At 45.1% G+C, this 13,548-nt stretch overlaps 1 protein-coding gene across 1 annotated transcript in view; it reads right to left on the bottom strand.

The window, feature by feature from the left end:
• Positions 1-443: 443 nt before the first annotated feature.
• LOC308323308 (voltage-dependent T-type calcium channel subunit alpha-1I-like) overlaps positions 444-13,548 on the bottom strand; it is a gene marked incomplete at its 3' end in the record, with an annotated part of 202,182 nt that continues 189,077 nt past the window's right edge. Inside the window, exons 36-39 of the mRNA XM_080775029.1 lie at positions 8,615-8,731; positions 3,384-3,603; positions 2,010-2,239; positions 444-1,199 (exon numbers count right to left, since the gene is read on the bottom strand). Of these exons, the coding sequence (XP_080631155.1) occupies positions 444-1,199; positions 2,010-2,239; positions 3,384-3,603; positions 8,615-8,731 (1,323 nt within the window). The remainder of the gene's footprint in view (positions 1,200-2,009; positions 2,240-3,383; positions 3,604-8,614; positions 8,732-13,548) is intronic.

Raw genomic sequence — 13,548 nt, 5'->3', positions numbered from 1 at the left:
TTAGCTCTGTCTCTGCTCCTCGTGAAAAACTCCCCAATGTAATTCGGGCCTCTCCTGGTCTGTGAACATGACCAGAACTTTCCACGGCACTTCTTCCAGGGGGGGGCTACATACATCCCTAAAGAGGAGACGAGAGCCCATTCTCCTGTCCCCCAGGCCCCAACTCAAAGGACCTCTTTATAATCCTCAACGACAGTTCCAGGACTGGACCACTCCCCTAGGTAGCACAAAGTAGGACTGGGTGGAGGTCACAAATGTGTAGAAGGGGGCCAGAATGAGTTTTTTTTGGGGGGTGGAGTGGGGTTGGGAAGACAGGACATCATGTGTCATCATCAAGCCTCTCTCTGCCTCAGGTCGGACAGAAAAAGTGAGAGGGACAGCAATAGGGTTTCAGATCCAAGGAATGGAACGACAAAGAAATAAAGCGACCCGGCCGGTGAGTTTCATCTGTTTTTCCGACAGGGACCCACCGCCGTTTGGCTAGAGCTCTTTCCCTTGAAGCCCTCCTCCCCATCCTCCCTTCCTCCACCTCCTCCCTCGTTCTTTCTCTCCCCGACCACCGCCGTCCAGGGGTTGGCCAGGAAGCCCCGCTGGTCCATTAGTTCCAAACCCAGGATGTCCCTGTTGTGACCCTCCCTGCCCCCCCGCAACGACAGGAGCACACCCCCTTGCTCCAGGCTGCCCGTACTGTTGCACTTCTTCACCGCGCTGCCGCCGGCGGGCGTCGTAGAGCCGGGCGACAGCAGAGAGGTGAGCGACAGGCTGCTCAGCGTCTCCGACAAGTGTTCGCTGTGCTCGCCCGCCTGGCTGGAGACGCAGCCCCCCCTGGTGGACGGACCCATCATCATCACGATGCCCTGGTCCTCGTCGGAGGGGTCGATGGAGTCGTCGCGGGTGTAACCCGGGCTGGTGCTGCCCCGGCCGCTGCTCTGGCTCCGCTGGTGGCCCAGGGTGGCCTGGAGGGTCAGCGTGGACGGGAGACCCAGAATAGGTCTCGGTGGGGTCTGGGAAATGGCGGTGCTGTTGTCGTCATCCGGCGTTGGCGCGGCGGGGTAGGACGGCGGTAAGGGTGCCATGGGCGAGGGAAGCTCCAGGTTCTGAGGGGGAGAGACGCTGAAGCTCAGGCCTTCTTCCAGCGTGGTCTGGAGGCTGCTCTCGGAGCTGCCCGTGGCCAGGGACGAGTCGCTGTGCGACGGGAACTGAAGACAAAATGAAAGGGCTGGATATGAACACTGCAGCTCATTGACGTTAACAACTCATGCCACATGAAAGTAGGCAAATTAGCCAGTCTACATCCTCACAAGTGAAAGGTGTTAAGTGTCTCTGTGTGTTTTATAAATATTGAACGAATGAAAAGTATTAAAAGAGAGATCGTGACTAAATAATAACTACATTGGATCAATTGGAACACAGATTCTTTCTATTTACTAACGGTTTTGAACATATAAGGTTTTCCCCCCGAAAGTAATAATACAATATTGTTTTTGCACTGGCTACAATATTCATTATCACTGTCAACATGAAGCAGGTCACGGGCCAATCCCTTATCCAAATGAGCAGCAAACACAGCTTCTATCACGCCTTCACCAGAGCCATCTAATTACTTCCTCAAAACGCCATCTTTGAGAAGATGTAAGACAACATAATCATGGATTAAAGTATAATTAGTCTATGTTTGGCTTTCTCACATGTTGTCCCATCAAACAACGCCGTGGAAGAAGTACTCAGATGTAGTAATATCACAATATAAAAATACTCAAGTATTACAAGTTACAAGTGTAAAGGCCTCTATTCAAATGTTTTGTTGAACAAAAGTGCAAAAGGAATGGCATCAAACTATTGCCAATTTTCAAATAGCTATATAAAGTATAAAATAGGGCTACAAGTGGTTAATGTAAAACATCAAAATTACAACTTTGGCTCTGAGATGGACAAAATGGAACTACGCAAGTAGTCCCAGATTGTTTTCCACCATTGCCTCAGAACAAGGCGCCCTCCCCCCTTCTTGCCTGTGTGCAGAGCATCTTGCGGTGTGCTCCTGGAGAGCGCATGGAGGCCCAGGAGGCTGGCGAGGTCAGCCTCAGGCTCCTGGACAGGCGCAGACGCCTGCTGCTGTGGGGCGGTGCAGGGATGGGCAGCGCCGCAGGCTGGAAGAGAGGTGATCTGCTACTGGGACCTCCTCTCCTCTCCTCCTCCTCCTCTTCACTCCTCTCCGTGTTGTTGCCATCTGAAACCCCACCTGGAGAGGAAGGAAGGTCCAAGTCATAACTTCATTAAACCCTATAGATTGAAATGAGCTGGCATTGTACTTGGTATCCCGAATGCGCGCCTTAAAACACGCTTGCCCTAGTTGTTTTTTTTCCACCGACCTCACGTCGACCACACGGTGGGGCGCTTCTTGTATTCTTGTATATGTTTTTTACTGAGAATGAGGTTAGAAATGTGGTAAGTTTAGGGTTAGGCATAGTTTACTGGGGTTAAGTTTAATGTTAGATTTAACCGTTTAAGCATAATTTATATTGTTACGTTTAGGAATACCAGGCTGAGCAGTTCCACCGGCTGTATGCCCGAGGCAAGTTGGTAAAAGGGTGAGTTTGTTGATATTCTTGTACTTGCGTTGGCTGTTCAGCATCCTGAATATAGATGCTGGGGTTCAATTGATCTCTTTCCTCTTTCAGTTTTTTTATTTTTGGAACATTTGGGTTTTCTGAATGTTACGTAAATGATGCCTGAGACTTATATACTCTAAACTCTAAACTGATAAAGTGCTTTGTCCAAAACTTGATAGAAACACAGCAGTCCAAAAACATACAATTATACTCATTTGACCAGCACAACTTAAAATAACTTGACCCATTGCACACACTTATATTGGTGTCCAGTTTGAGGTTGGAAGGTGCCCTAGTTATACAAGACACACACTCACACGCGCACATATACACCCCGGTTTCGTAGAATTAACACAATCCCTGTCATGATTATTTCATTAATTTATCGCGCATTGCCAAGGTTTTTCCCCTTTCAACCCTGATTTTGAAGAGCCAAATATTTGTAACCGGATGTTACGATGACTTAATGATGTGTGTGGTCTCTTGACCGGTTGTTGTTCTCTCACTGAAAAAAACTATTTTGACTAGAAACGACATTCATTGCGCTGATTTGGAGATAAAGGCCATTAAAAGCAGCACATAGAACGCACTCACAACTCACGTTGAGACGTTGAGCCTCTAGCGGCCGCATATCGCTCCGATCAGCATTTGATCGGAGTGCATCGTCTCTGCCCAAGAGAGACCAGATGGGAGCAGGAGGAGGAACTCACTGCTGCCATCATCTGGCGGAGTCAGGTTAGCGCCTACCACCACCATCAGTCTGAATGGACTCACTGGGGCTGTGGTGAAGTGGCGTTCCATGGTCCTGGTCCGTCTGCGCCTCCATCTCCAGCAGGGCAATCTCCTCCTCGGGTCCAGAGCTGAGGGCACTGCAGGGTCTCTCCAGCCCCATCAGGGCCTGGTGGGTGAGGGTCTGGTGATGGCCTCCTACCTGAACACCACCTCCACTTCCCGCAGCCTCCTCGGAGCTGTGGGAGTCACAGCTGCTCCTCCCCTGAAAGAACAAACATGCGCACGCAAACGCACACGCACACACACACACACACACACACACACACACACACACACACACACACACACACACACACACACACACACACACACACACAGAGAGAAAATAAAGCATTTTCCAATAAATCTATCGGATGGGATGACAGAGTGGTGCTTGTGAATGCGTGGGCTCTCACTCAGTTTTGCCATAAGCCTCACATAAAGAAACAGGATAACTGCACATGTCGGGGGACAGACTTCAGAATTGCAGATAACAGATATGTGTGATGAAAGATGGGGGGGGAGGGGGGTCGATGCATTTGACATAAAGTGACGTGCAGGGCCTTGTGGTCACCGCTATACCTTAACTTTCTCTGCTGCTAGCTATTAGCATGAATGAAGTTAAGCTGTGCCAACATCCGTGTCCACTTTAAGAGGAGCTTGCCCGCCCCACGACCCCACACACACTCAACACACACACTTCGCTATCATTAGTGCAAGCGCACACTGTTTATCTGTCGTCAGAAACTTTTACATGTCGGGAGCGACGCGGTAAAAAGTCACAAATGACATCCAAACTTTGGATGGCAGAAGATCCACCAAGGACAGCTCTCCAAAATTCCGACTTATGGAGGTTTGAAAATCCTGCTTGTAAACGAGGTAAATGGATTTAACGCCCCATAGCTGTTGGTGATGGAGCGTTGCCACAGCAACCAGATCAGTATATATACTGGACCTAGCAAACAACGTCCCCTATATTAGCAGCAGGGTCTGTATATATACGGACCTAGCAAACAACGTCCCCTAGCGGCGGGGTCCGTATATGGACCTGGTAGAAAAGAGTTAAAGCGCAAATAACATGCATTTTAAAACTGCTTTTAATATTTAATAATCATATTGTCTATGTCCCTCAAAGTTATTTCTAATGGTTTGAGCCTCAATCACCACTCTGATATAACCAGCCTTGTCAATTCTTTCTGGACTTTGAAAGCAGTTTTAGCTGCAGTACCACAATGTCCTGAGGTGGAGAGGGTGCTGATATGCAGATTATTTAATATTTGAGTCATTATAATACTCATGCTAGATAAAACCAGGCTTGTTTCCATTCCATGCCAGCTTGGAAAATCAACAATGGTGGACATTGTAAACAAAGTGGAAATGCAAATTTGCAACTGAAGACTGAAGAAAAGGAGGAATTATACAAAGTAGGGTGACATTGATGACATCACGATGAGGCCAAAATGAGTCGAGCTGTTTCTGAGAGCAATTTCCATTAAAACACCCATATGACATGAAGGCCTGATTGTTCAAAATTGGTTATTTGTGGGGATAGAAAACACACATGGGAGCCCCAAAAACACAAAAGAAATTGAAAAAGTTGAATTTTATGTTATAGGTCCTTTAAGGCAGTGATTCATCACCAGCATTATGGAGTGTATCATACACTATAGGGGCGATGGCCACCCCGATTGGATTTAATGACCCCAATTTTTTGTCTTTTTCTGCCTTTATTGATAGTCCACAGTGGAGGCATACAGCAAGGGTCCGCTGGGCTGTGTGTTATGCATCATTTTGCTGGTGCATAATCGTACTTTATACCAGCATTTAAAAATAAAGTGCCGCTTTGTGAAAAATAAATGTTCATTGTCTGGAACCATAGCACTGCGGCGATTCTCAACCTTTACACTTTCAAGGACCCCCAGTTTCATATATGCATTAGGCCACGGGCGGCACAGTCACAGACCATGCACTTTGATTTGATTTTTAGCTCTGGGTTTACTTCATCTTTATAGTACAGTGAGTAGACTATAAAATCCAGAGTCATTTTTACTCTGAAATAAGGGTCTGATGATGGCACATCAGTCACTTTGGCACAAAATATTTTCATATATTATATTTTCAGTGTCCTTGAACTATCTATCTAATCTTCTCTGTCACGGCACATGTGCTTGGTCAAGGCCCCTTGGAGTTGCTTTCTCCCCACACTGGGTGGCCCTTTAGTGCCATTTTGGATTCCTGCTGAACACTAGGCAGGGTGTGTAGCAGCCCGAGAGTTGAGAGCAAAGGAATGCGGAGGCAATGCAGAGACGAGAGAGAGAGAGAGAGAGGGAGAGAAAAGGATAATTCATGTTCCATCGCACGGCGGTGTCACACAGAGAAAATAGCAGAACTACAAGCTCACAATGTGTCGCGGATGAGACACATTGGGCCTGATTCTTCAACGCGTTTACGCTGATATAATGACGTGAAGCTAGCGGAAAGGCATTTACGTGGATTTCCCACATTAATTTGGAATTCATGGAAATGGCCGTGAACTTGACGCTCACGTAGGTTGGTCGGAAACTCCGTAAAATCCCACGGGACCTCTTTAGGTGGCGGACGAATTTACGGATATATTCAGAAGGCTTTAGTCTTCATGCTGAATCAATAAATAGTTCCCAAATCACAGATAAAATATGTAGGCATGTGTCCCGACCCTATAACATTGTTCAGCACATAAAAAAATGATATATAAAACTTGCACTTGTATGCCTATGCATGCATTCTAGAGGCAAGTCCCATAAGGAAACTGCCCCTGCAAGCGACACATTTTTATTTATTTATTAGGATATTTCTATAGCATGCGCGATTGCGCTGCTCACTTGACAGCCTTCTCTAGGCTACTCGCAGTGCAACGTGTTGTGAGCTTGTAGATCGGCTCCCGTGGACTCACGCTGCATGTTAAAAAACAAACTCACAATTATAATAAGAACATAGGCCTACACTTATCTGCATTCTGCACTGTACGAATCCAACATTGTTTAGTGTGTGTTAGTGTTATTTAGTGAGTCAGTTCTCTGACTGTCGGTGTGTGTGTGTGTGTGTGTGTGTGTGTGGGGCGGACAGCAGCATGCGGCCGCTGAACAGAGTCCAATCTGGGTGAAATTTACATTGGAAAATTAATATAACGGCGCGGTGAGCCCGGCAAGGACAGAACACGGCCCGGCCCGACTGTTATATGGTCTATCTATGGCATTCTATGGTTCACAGACATGCCGGTCTGACAGACAGACAGCAGTCACGACGAGGGCTATAAATCCACATTATGGCATCAGCGCGTGCAATTTGGCCAGTCAGTTTTAAGCCAGCTCACCTTAATTAATTATAATATGGGCAACGTTGTAGCTGTGTAGGCTATATGCTGTAGGCTAGCTACTACATTGATCTCATCATGAGATGAATCAAGTTTGCCGTGTCCCGCGAATCATTTTAATATGGCGACATCATGAAATGAATTTACATCTGATACATCGGATATCTATTTTACTTCTGCAGGCGAGTGTTCTTTCTTTTTTTATAACCCTGCAGTGCATTCATCAGTATCATTGCCGAGTTGTATATAGCATTTGGTCGTGTGGTGAACAGTACAAATTAACTTCTTTCTCATTATGTGAAAGTAACTGTAACATATCAGTTAACTCTGACATTTAAGGATCGAGTGAAGCAATGCGTGCCAAGTTGGCAAGTTTCGTTTATAATTATTTTTATACATATAACTCGCGCTGTTTGCTTGAAGATCTGTCCGTGCAGAGAACCTCCTGTCAAAATTAACTACTCTACAAGCTCATCGCGCTGTTGTATAGAATTTAAAGTTTGGGAATCCTCTGTGCCGGCTATGATGACGTATTTCGAGATTTCCTGTTGCCTTATATGGTGTAGAATGGGCGTGGATGTTCCAACTAACCAGGCGACAACAGGCGAATCGCTTGGGGAAAATGCGGAAAGGATACACTCAGCGATCCGCATAAATGAAGTGATTACACCAGCTTCTCTGAATAACACGTCATCTCAACGTAGCTTGATCGGACGGATAAATACGATATCTGTTTCCGCCACAGTGCAACGGTGGCGTATTTCTTTTTAATGAATCAGGCCCATTGTGAGCTTGTAGGTCTGCTATTCTCCGCATGCGACAAACTATGCATGGGGCTCAAGAGTGAGTGTGTGAGAGAGAAAGAGAGGGCATCAGCGATGGGAGCTGGGGAGAGGTTTATTCATGAGATGGCCTGTGGTGGATGGAAGGAAGAGATTCTTCAAAGATTTGCTACTGATACATGTGGTGAATGGGATAAAGAGCCATCTGGAGCCCAGAGGTCCATTATCTCTAATTCAAATGAGAAAATACTGAAGGAAAAGACCTTAAAAAGAAAGAAGCAAAAAGAAAGAATATAGAAAGCTTTGTGGTTACCGGTATATGTGTTTAGTGCTTGGAATAATGATTTAGCACTGAACCAAGTCATGGGTGCTCCGAGGCGATGGAAGTGCAGTGGTTCATTAGTACTGCAGGGGCTCTGCGGACAGTTCTTATTGTATTCTGGACCAAACGTTTTCTACTTATTATATCCAAGAATAAGTGGTACAGGTAAACAATTACATAACTTCCTCCCGAGCCCACCGCAGCTCCGACCGGGCGTGTAATTTTCACCTCTACATACTCTGTTACTAATGGATAAATTAGCACTGAGGACTTTGTTGTGCAACACAATAGTTAGTTCCTTTTTAAACTTTCAACAACTAAATTAAAAACACGACCACAGTTAGCATGGAGGAACAGTTTAGAATATGTAAGAGTGCAATGTGGCGAAATTGTGGCACATTGTAAGCTTATAGATCAGCAATTTTCAAATACCCAATGTATACGGTAGGTTTACAGTGGTTTAATGCTATACAGTATACATTTAGCTGTGGACCTCATGGAACCCCCTCAAGAAGCCCTGAGTGTCTGCGTACCACACTATGAGAACCACTACCCCAAGTCATTGTTTTCCTAGCCTGGCCCAGCCTGTATGATTGGTCTGTAGAAAACAGGCAGTGGATTGGTTCACCGATCTGAGCACCCACCTTGTCCCCTGGTGACACCCAGCACCCACACCCACCTTGTCCTCTGGTGACACCCAGCACCCACCTTGTCCTCTGGTGACACCCAGCACCCACACCCACTTTGTCCTCTGGTGACACCCAGCACCCACACCCACCTTGCCCTCTTGCGACAGCAGCTGGTAGGCTGTGTGTTCGTCCAGGCTGAGGTCGTCCGGCAGGGCGGGGGACGAGGACTTGTCCGACAGCTGCTCGATCTCCGCCATCCTGATCTGCTGCAAGGAATTCGCTCAGAATTACTCAAATGTCGAGGGAAAAGGCAATAAAGGCATCTGTATTCTGTAACTCTGGAATACGGTTAAAACCGCTATTAGGCTCTATTGTAGCCAGGAGACTCTGTGGTTGATTGTTAAACCGGATGCAATACTTACATGTGTGACTCCACACCTTGTATTTATATTTTTAGATTTGCATGTGGCATCAGGGCCATGCAAGGATGTTTGGGACAGATGACTCAAAATTAAAAGTAGTTTACAGTCTATTAATGACGAAAGAGAATTTTGAAACAATCTAAACCCACTGAAACAACAAATGTGCATGTAGTTAAAATTATTCGTTTTTTACCCATTTATCGTCTAAAAGGCCTATCAATGGAACCTAGCAAGTTCACACTTTTGTGCGTGAGGTGCATAGGATAGACATGTGTTGTTTGTTAGGCATATATCCTAAAACTAGACTTCTCAGAAGGGGAGAACTAAGTTAGATTATGCTCTTCACTACTGTATTAATAGCTCTCGGTTGCTAGGCGATCGAGAAATGAATCGGAAGTTAAAAAGTCTGCCTCTGTCCATTTCAATGTAAACAGATTTTTTAAAATACATTTATCTCGGATTCTTTTCACAAATTGTGTTTTTGATCAAAACAAGCTGTATCCACGGCTCATAACTAAAGCGTTGCTGGTCACAGTTATGAAATGTATAACTTTGCATAGTTATACTTTAAAACCTAAACCACCCCTCTGACCACTTCTGGTCGCCAAGGCAGCCGCATTTCAAAAGACCTCTGATCCAGAAAAGGTTGGGAACAACTGATCTGTAGTCATCATCATCATCATCATACTAAAATTCAGCGAATGTCTGAATGTCTGAATGTCCCTGACAGCGCTTTATCTCAACATTGGCTGGCCCAATCACTCCCACTTTTCACACAGGCATGGACCATAATTATATGGAGGTCTTAATGGAGCCCTTTTTCCAAATTGACACATTAATGATTTATAATGAATTTATTAGTGGATTAAAAAATGCAAAAATGGGTATTGTACTGTCAATATGACATGAATATGAATGCAAAGTAGCGGTCCATGTGTGGACAGGCTACCTGTCGCCGTTGTGCATGGTGAGATGTGTGCAAACCGTGTAGTTTATCAGGAGAAGAATACCAAAGGATGCAAGATTTATTAGTGAATTAAAAACGCACCGGGCGCAGTACCCCCCCACGGCCACAAGAGGGGGGCAAATATCTCACAACGGGTAAGGGCTAGTAGAAATAATCCTATGAAGGCACTCAGGCAGGGACACAAGGCTGGTTCCTATGTGCGTATGTGCCTTGCATGTGGCATTTTATCAACCATGGTTTCATGCTTCAGTATGAGAAGAGCAATTGATGTGAATCTCTGATGATCTCCTTTGTTTGACTAATGTCTTTGATATGCCTCGGAGACAGCAAGTGTATTGATATACTTAGTCAGCGTCTGACAAAGTGATGGAGTCACTATCAGTATCCCGTTGGTATTTCTTCTACATTTCTGTGAAGAAAGTAGGGGGCGTGAGAGTTTGTTTAAAACATAATAACATCACTTTGTCTTCATCAAACGAATAACGGATTCCCGTGAAATGGCAGCAAAGTGGGGAAACAGGAACAAGGAAGCAGTATATTGAGAGAGAGAGAGAGAGAGAGAGAGTGTGTGTGTGTGTGTGTGTGTGTGTGTGTGTGTGTGTGTGTGTGTGTGTGTGTGTGTGTGTGCGCGTGTGACTGTGTGAACATGTGCGCGTGTGTGTGTGTGTGTGTGTGTGTGTGTGTGTGTGCATGTGCACGTGCATGAGTGTGTGAATGTGCGTGCATGTGACCAAGAGTCAGTGGTCATCCTTATTGTGTCCTTTGTTCCGATGAATGGATATCTTAATGCTATAATGACATTCTAGAGAATTGTGTGCTTCCAGTTTTGTGCCAAACCATTTGCAGAAGGCCATCATGTCATCATGTCTGAACCCTATCAAACAACTTTTGGAAAGGAATTCAAACGGAAAATGCAAGCCAGGCCTCATCGCCCAACATGACGTGCCTGACATCACTAATGCCCCTGTGGATGAATGAAGGCAAATTGCAGCAGCAATTGTTTCCAAAAACCAATAGGAGATTGTTATAGTAGCAAAGCACTTTACAGGTATAGCCTGATTAACCACTCCCCCTTAAAATCACATTGCATTTCTTTCTGGAATCTGGAGGCTACATTACAGTAGCAACCCGAATCATTTGCTTCCATTTAGCAACATGACCATTAATGAGGTCAGACACTGATGTTGGGCGATTGGGCCTGGCACACATTAGTGATGATTTAATTCCATAAACAGTGCTTCTCAAAGCGGGGTCCGGGGACCCCATAGGTACGTGTCTGAGGGGGTTTCACCTACTGCTCAGTGCTTTGTACTGCCTGGAACAGGGGGTTTCACCTACTGCTCAGTGCTTTGTACTGCCTGGAACAGGGGGTTTCACCTACTGCTCAGTGCTTTGTACTGCCTGGAACAGGGGGTTTCACCTACTGCTCAGTGCTTTGTACTGCCTGGAACAGGGGGTTTCACCTACTGCTCAGTGCTTTGTACTGCCTGGAACAGTGCCCCTGTTTGTTCACTCACTCTTTATCTCCACAGTTCTAGCTTGGCTTCCAATGCAGCCATGCAGAATGAGTTCTTGAAGAAGGTTCAACACGTCGCACAGGGAAGTGAGCTTTGCGACCCCTTCGTCCTCGTCATTGCAATGTTCTACCACCGGTGACTTTTCAGAAAAAGGAATCTCAGCGGTGTTTCACGTAACTCAATCCCGTATCTCAAACACTTGCCACCGACCTCCCCTTGAATAACCTGGCGTCCATTTCCTTGCAAAGCCGATCAAACAGACGTGAGGTTAAGGGGCGCGTGCTTTGATGTGGGTTTTATAATCTTTCCAATGTCATTCAATATGCTATTCAATTCAGGGCACATTCTTCAGCTAGCCAGCATTTCTCTACGGATGACACAGTATGTAATTTCCCATTCAGATGCAACCAGTGAAATTCTACACATGATCAAATCATTGCATGTACTTGCACATCGCTCGCTGAGGGAAGAATTGGAAATGATTATGGATCTCACAGCTGTTATATTTGGTCATTGTATCCATCAATAATATTGTAATTCTGTAAGAGGTGCGCACAGACTGCAAAGGGCGTCCAATAGACACATTAGCAGCGAGGAGACAGGGCAAGCTGTCCTTCTCCCCCATAGAGATGCATGTTAAATGACCGGATTTCTCCATGTAAATAATCCATCAACAACACATGCATGCAAAATAACATTGACAGCTATGAGGTGGAGAAAGCTTGACCTGCATAGCAACAGTTGCTAAACAATTTGGATTGGCATTGGACAATCACTTTTGGGGGTGGGATTTAGCGACATGCCCACTGACAGACCAAGGACCAATGGTCTGGAATGATAAGCTGTAGCTTTAAGATTTACATTGACATGCAGGACAAAGGACAGTAATTAGGAACAGAAATTAAAAAGGGTGTCCATATTGGTCATAGTGTGTGTGTGTGTGTGTGTGTGTGTGTGTGTGTGTGTGTGTGTGTGTGTGTGTGTGTGTGTGTGTGTGTGTGTGAGAGAGAGAGAGAGAGAGAGAGAGAAGGCTTGTGGGCTTGAAATATGGCCGACTGAAATCCAATGGAGTGTGGACTGTTGGCGATGTATTAACACATGGCCGTGGGTGAGAGCGACAAAGAGCTTCATAAAGGGAAATTCATGGCTCATATGCAACAGTAAATTACCACCACCCAAGAGGCAGAGAGAGAGAGAGGGATAGAGAGAGAGAGAGAGAGAGAGAGAGAGAGAGAGAGAGAGAGAGAGAGAGGAGAAATAGAGCAGGAGAAATAGAGCAAGCCTACTAAGCAGCTCATGGATTTGAGAGAGGCAGCAATATACGCTATAGGTGTGTGTGTTGCTTCCAGCTATCATTAACCACCCCATGAAATGGAAATCAGAGCTCCATGTGGCACCAACACAAATAAAGTGTGATGCCACATTGGTGGAGGAGTGCCAGCTAAGTGATGGATGGTGACAGTGCAAAGCTTTCACAGATTTGGTGACAGAAAAGAGCCTGCTTTGATGTGACTAATAGTCAACCATATTTATCCTGCAACCAACTCTGAGTTTCTGATGTGTGTGTATTTTTAGAATTTAGACTAGTTTCAAGTAAAATGTTCTGGCGTTCTGCCACGAAAGGTCCATGGTGATTTATTAAAACTTCCCACTGGCACATTTACAGGCAGTATGAGTGCAGGAAAACTCATGCATTTATGTAGCCAATCTTATTTGTTTCATTTTCATATTTTGAATAATAAGCGATGAACCCGTAATATCCCCGTTTCTGGTCACAGGGTCTTTAAGTGCGACACGTTTAACCTTTTAAATATTTTTCTCTTCAAGGTGATCAGATGTAAAGTAAACACGGTACTTAAACGTCATGTCTACAATGAATTATAATCACATTAATAACGCATTATAATACACGTATAAGGCTTCATAACACTCGTTTATATGATGTTAATAATTATGCAGATAACAAGGTTTATTACTTTAATTAGTATTATAAGTGCACCATAAGCCCAGTGCAACAGCACATTATACTGTAACTGGAATAACACTAATAAAGTGTCTTTATAGGTCTAAATAAAGACTATAACTAACAATGTACATGCATGGTAATGATGATGTGCTGTTCCGCCATGTAGAGACTACATGGGAGAAATGGACACATTGTGGGAGAAATACCAAAT

This window comes from Protomyctophum bolini, assembly GCF_963924005.1.
Source record: "Protomyctophum bolini genome assembly, chromosome: 11".
NCBI lineage: Eukaryota > Metazoa > Chordata > Actinopteri > Myctophiformes > Myctophidae > Protomyctophum > Protomyctophum bolini.
Note: the sequence above shows the minus strand (reverse complement) of the source record. Positions and strands in the feature narration are given on the sequence as shown.